This window comes from Chrysochloris asiatica, unplaced genomic scaffold, assembly GCF_000296735.1.
Source record: "Chrysochloris asiatica unplaced genomic scaffold, ChrAsi1.0 scaffold00107, whole genome shotgun sequence".
NCBI classification, from domain to species: Eukaryota; Metazoa; Chordata; class Mammalia; order Afrosoricida; family Chrysochloridae; genus Chrysochloris; species Chrysochloris asiatica.
Window position 1 is genome coordinate 9,210,521 of NW_006408625.1, and position 6,341 is coordinate 9,216,861.

General features: G+C 39.9%; 1 protein-coding gene across 1 annotated transcript in view; it reads right to left on the reverse strand.

The window, feature by feature from the left end:
- Nucleotides 1-1,909: 1,909 nt before the first annotated feature.
- Nucleotides 1,910-6,341, reverse strand: part of FEZ1 (fasciculation and elongation protein zeta 1 (zygin I)) — a 164,786-nt gene continuing 160,354 nt past the window's right edge. The window contains exons 9-10 of the mRNA XM_006867661.1: nt 4,146-4,211; nt 1,910-2,266 (exon numbers count right to left, since the gene is read on the reverse strand). Of these exons, the coding sequence (XP_006867723.1) occupies nt 2,250-2,266; nt 4,146-4,211 (83 nt within the window). The 3' untranslated portion in view covers nt 1,910-2,249. The remainder of the gene's footprint in view (nt 2,267-4,145; nt 4,212-6,341) is intronic.

Genomic DNA, 6,341 nt, shown 5'->3' on the forward strand with positions numbered 1-6,341 from the left:
TTGGCACTTCAAACCCACCAACTACTCCTCAAAACCCTATGTTGGGTTTGTTGTTGTTAAGTGCTTTTAAAGTGGGTCCAACTCACAGCTACCCTGTTTAGGGTTTCCAAGGAGCAGCTGGTGGGGGAAACCCTTTACAGGACCACTGTGAGGCAGAGCCGACTGGATGGCACTTAACAACAACAACAACAATGTAAGGGGAACGATAACATTAGGAAGTTATAGACACCTTAGGATAATCAACCACTTTAGGTCAAAAGGACAGCATTTAGCCAAGAACCAAGTTCAGAAGGATTAAGAAAGGAGAAATGGAAACAGGAAACAGAGGAAGTGGGATCCATGATGCTACATTGTAGGGATGGGAATCAGTGACATGAAACAAACTGTATATGAATTGTTGAATGGAAAACTGAACTACTCTTTAAACCTTCATCCAATTCACAATGGAAAGTAGAAAAATAGGAAGAAAGAAAGGAAAAGGCAGTTTGTCATTTTGAAAATTTCCTGTACTCCTCCTATTTGCATATTGGGCATTCTGGGTGGTATAACCTCTTATCAGACAACGAAAGGTAAGAAAACTAAAATTCATCTTTGTTCTTTGGCAACTCAAGATAGCTTGATTTCATCTGAATTTCAAATTTCCTTCAAAAGCAATGACTTAATGTGGCCTACTTTAAAAAAAAAAAAATCTGTGTAAGTTTAATTGGATACGATCCCTAAGAGCTGGTCTACCTCTACTACTTCCTGTGCAGCTTTGCACTGGATATCTTTAGTTCTTAGTTCCTTCTGAAAAACAGGACAATGCCTGGTGTGGCACTACAGGATAATCACTGGACTGCTAACTGCAAAGTCAGCAGTTCAAACCCACCAGCTGTCCTTGGAAACCCTACACAGGGTCACTGTGAGTCAGAACCAACTCAACAGCACACAACAACAGTATCTACTTGGAGTTCCTTAGTGGTGAAAATAGTTAATGAGCTTGGTTTCTAGCTAAAATGTTGAATGTTTGAGTCTACCCAGAAGCACCTTAGAAAAAAGGCGTGGCAATCTACTTCTGAAAAATCAGTCATTGAAGATCCTATGGAACACAGTTGTACTCCGAAACACATGGACTGTTATGAGTCAATGGCAATTGGTTATGGCAGTATCTACTTACTATATGGGGCTGCTGTGCTGTGAGATGACATACAGAGAGCAATAGGACACATAGCAAGTGTTCAGAAAAAGGTTTTGTTTTAAGATAGGAGTTATGGGAATTGGCAGGTTAGTCTGTTCAATCCAGAAGTTGGGAGCCAAAAAAATTCAGTTGTGGTGGAACCAATTCAGTTATCTCCTATGGATCAGTCTGTCCACTGTCTTCCACAGGTGCCAGGGATAGGACATAGGAGTGAGAGCTGCTGGTCTTTTAGGACTACAGGAAGGGCATGCAAATTCAGAGGACTTTTTTCCTAGGAGTTGTCTGAGGCAGAGTCAGGAAGTAGTGGGGTCTCTACTGCAGGAAAGAAGCAGCAATCCCACATACTAAGGAGAGCTCAGCACAGCTCAGCTGAGCCTCTGGGTCCCATGTAAGACCTGAAGAGACCTCCATGTCTGCTGACTTCCCAGTCTCCTCACCCAGTCTAAACAACCTGCCAATGAGCTCATTCTGACAGGGCAGTTTGCAGCTCCCTTAATGCTACCAAGCAGCACAATTTTATCAGAAGTTCTGTGGGTGATGACCCCCTTCTTCCTGTACCATGTGCATCCCACTGCATCCCACAGGTTCCCACCATGACCAACAAAGCATCCTCAGTCCTAACTACTCCACTGGTTACCAGAGGATGCAAGATCTCCTGTGATGGCAGTTAACATGTTTTTTCTCTAGAAGGTTTGGAACAGGTCAATGGACACCACACTCCAAACACATGACGAATGTTAATTAAATGAAGGTTTATTTCAAAATTATTATTATTAATAGAATGTAAGCCAAGCTTAAGGGCTGGAGTCAGACTACATGAGTGGTGAAAGCATCTGCTCTCCTCAATATAAGTAGAAAGGAGGTACCCTCACCAGCCCCGCCCTCTGTCATGCATCCAATGATTACTAGGACTAGAAGCCAACAGCAAAGGACCCGCACTGCTCAGGTTAATCCAGGTTAAGCTATACATGTTTAAATACATGTTGGAGGTTACGTGGTGTCATGCAGTCCCTGTAATGGAATGACTCTTGCTCGGTGACCTCCTGCAGCGAGGATGCTCCAAAGAGCAAGGTTAGGTAGGACAGAGCACTGAAAAGAGAAGAGAGGAGAGAGGTCAGAGCACAGCGTGGGTCTGTAGCTGTCAAGTCAGGGTGGCCTAAGGAGACAGCACTTGGCTTCTCTCCAATGTTCTGAGCAAGGGGGAATTTGCAGTCATGTACTGGGTCCAAAAGGAGAAAGAGACAATGATAGGTGGATTGTTCAGTGTGAGGATAAAGCGTATAGTCTCTACGTTCAAATCTAGGATCCAACTATTACTAATTTTATGACCTTCTGGAAATTCCTTAGACATCTGTGCTTGTTTTTTTCTTCACCTCCGTAACAAATGTGCCTGTGCTGATGTCAAAAGGTTGCTTAGAGGAACATAGAAAATGCTCAATAAATGTTAACTATTATTTATAAATTCATTGGCATTTTAGTGGACCACAAGGAATAAAGTCTAGTCCTCAGACTCACAGACTTTTTAATAAGGTTCCTTTGAAGAAAGATTTCCTTTGAGAAACTTGCCATTCTTTGAAAACTTTTTAAAAGATCATTTTTTTATGCCAATGTTCACTTAATTATTCCTGTGAAATATAAGATTAATCTCTGCGATTCTTATGAAAACAATACAAGGGGGCTTCACAAAGTTTATGGAAAAATTCCATTATCTTTCCATTCTATTTTTCCAAGAACTTTTTGAAGCCACCTCATACATTTCAGGGGTTCTTAACTGAGATCCACTAACCTTCTGAAATTACCCAGTTTTGTGTATGCATGGAGCAAAACCTAATTTTAAAAACCAAATCTAGGGAATGAATGTGCACCAGTGGTTACTAACATTACAAAAAGAAAGACAACCAGACAGTATATGTCTCCCCATGGAAGTTCAGTTACATAGTGTTTATCCAAAATGTTGAGCCTGAATCTAAGCAAGCTCTGGCTCTTCCACTCACAGGAAATATAGGAGATGGAAAATAGATTCATAGATTGAATTATACCATGAGGATGCAATCAGCAAAATCAGACTAGAGAATTCTACAGTACAGAGAGATTGATTTTGCCAACAAACGCATTTCAAGGAATGAGACAGAGGGAGAACAGGGCAACCTGTGTGCATATATATAGATATAATATATATAAAGTGACTTTAGATACATATTATCCAATTGCAATCTATATACCATCTTTGGATCCCGATTCAAACTAAAAAAATTTTATGGAAAATTTTGGTTTTTTACAATTGTGAACATAGTGTTGTGGTTATATATTTAAAAACCATCCTTATGTCTTAGAAATTAATACTCACCTATTTATGGAAGAAAAATATAATGACTGGGATTTGTTTCAAATTTATAAGGAGGGGAATTTTTGGGTGCGGATATAAATGAAACAAGATTGGTTGGCCATGAGTTAATTGTTGAGTCCAGATGATAAGTATATGAGAGTTTGGCATACTATTCACTCTAATTTTGTATATGTCAAAAGTTTCCATAATAAAAGTTTTTTGTTTTGTTTTTTTAAATAAAAACTATTACAAAAGAATGTAACTACCCATGACATCAGTTTCAAGTATCTGAAAGTTTAGAGTTTTCTCAGGCCTTGTTTTTCCCAAGCAAATAACCCAAACACTAAAGAATTTTGATAGCAAGTCCTTTATTGGCTTGGGTCCTCTACATATGAAGTCACAGTGGTGACTCAGGGGAGATGGAATCTCCTTCTCAGGCCTCCTAGCACCATTCAAATGCAAAACCCACTCTTGTGAGGGTCTCACAATTGTTCACTGAGTTCCCTGATCCCTAACCCCTCAGTCTGGCCTGGATTGAATGCTCATGGAAGGCTCAGGTTGGGTTCAACACCTGGAGCAAGAATCACAGGGAGGAGTCCTATAGAGTCAATTCTGCCGCTGGTGGCCTGGGATTCCCCTTACCTTTTAAAATGTAATCCGTTAGTAAAGTAGGCACCTTCTCATTGTCTTCCTTCATGGCACAGAGAACTAGGGAAGAGTGAGAGAGACAAGCCAAGCATCATCAGGGCATAAATTTCACTGCTAGGGGCAAACAACCCACCAGCCTAAGTGTGTGAGAAATGATTCAAGGGAACTAGACACTGGCTGAGTACTGAATGACCTAGTGTCTGGGAGCCACTGCTAAGAGTCAGAAGTTGGCAAGGTGGTGGAGGAGAGAGTATGTCCAGAGAGCTGTGGTGGCTGTCTCTGGGGAGAGGCGGGAGCTTAGCAATGATTTCATTGAACTTTTTTTATTTTTGGCTCATCTATAATTTCCATATCACCTATTAGGCATGCACTTGATAATCATAAAAATGACTAAATTAAGCAGCTAAAGGGATTACTTTTCAGATGCAGTTGATCTAACTGTTAAGGACAAGAGTTGTCACATCACCCAATCACAAATAAAACTACCTTTAAAGACAATGTATTGATATAAACGGACATTTTTTTTTAATGTCTTACATCAAATTTACTATTAGCAAAGAAATCTGCTTTAACAAATATTTCCTCTATACTCTATATTATGGACTTCTGGTGTGGCGCTGTAGGATAAGCCCTGGACTGTTAGCCACAAGATCTGTGGTTCAAACCTACCAACTGCTCCTTGGAAACCCTATATATAGGGTCGCTGTGAGTCAGGATCAACTCAATAGCACTTAACTACAACAACATTCTATATTATATACCATGCTAGAATTTGTTAAGATGCAAAAGAATATGGACCCTCAAGGAGTTTTAAAAACTTCTTGTTAAAACAGTACATGAAGAAATCAATAAGGAAGTTATTAATACCAAGGCTTTTAATAAAAGTTTTCAAAATAGTTTTTCTGTTAGTAAACTAGATAGCGTCTTCCTGTATTCTTCCTATGTAAATTCTTCAAGAACATTCTTTATAATATCAAAATATGGAAGGTGGTGGTTATATCTGTCAATATATGTGTACACATGCAATACATACTTACTCAGTAAAATGAAGATTACAGAACATTAAGCGCTGTATTTTTAATAAACTAATTCTAATAGTCATAGAAAAATCTGGAAGAATGTGTATGGAACTGTTAACAATTATGATCTCTGAGTATAAGACTATGGGGGAACTTTCCCGTTATGTTTTTATATGTCTGGCTTTCTCAATGAGCCTGTACTAGTTCAGTAAGCAGAGAAAACCATAAAGAAAGCTAGAGTTGAGAGGCAACTGTGGGAGCAGTGGGATCGCTAGTCCATTTCCGCATCTTTGCCGCCATTGATGACCTTGACTAGTTTCAAGGCAGGACAATGTGACTTGATCAAACAATCAGAAGTAGGTGAAGAACAGAGCCTGACATGGCAAGAAGTCATTGGGCAGTCAGCAACAAGAGAGACTGAAATTGAGGTCCTCCTGGTGCTATTAAAAGAAAACTGGGATCCTGGTTTCTTCTGTTTTATTCCTTTATTCCTCTGTATTGTAGACATGTGCTCATCTCAGTTGACCTGGCTGTGAATACTTTATAGACTACATGACATACCAAAAATGTATGCACATAAAATACCTACAATTACACACAGAAGATGTAGAAGATGATCTCCAAAATTCAACATTTATATACATTTACAATTATAGGAGTTACATATCTCTGGCATATTTCCTTGATTCAAGGAGTAAGGTAGGGAGAAGACATTGCTCACAAATCTATACAAGAATTGACTCAAAAAAATAGAGCTTTCATAATCTACAGGAGAATTGGTATTCAGGAAACATAGCAGTTTTCCTTAAAAAGAAATAAAGCAGAGAACAAACAAGATGGCAGATTGGGTGGATGTATAGCAGAGAGCTCCGCCAACAACAACACAGAATACCCAACCAAGCAGGTTCAGGGGCTGGTCCCAGAACTCTGAACCACATATAAAGAAATATTTAGAAGGTTAGAAGGCTCACAGCTGGGGGAATTTGTGGCAGAAGCAAGAAATCTATTGCTTTCTAGTCCGGGACGCTCGGCTGCTTCAGGAGCCGCCATCTTGGGTAAGACCACATGGGGGAAAGATCGGCGCGGCCACAGACACCTGGCAGAACCACTGAGATAAAGGTGTGGACATTCTTCCCTTTTGGTATCTGTTCATTGGTCCCTTGCTGTCTGC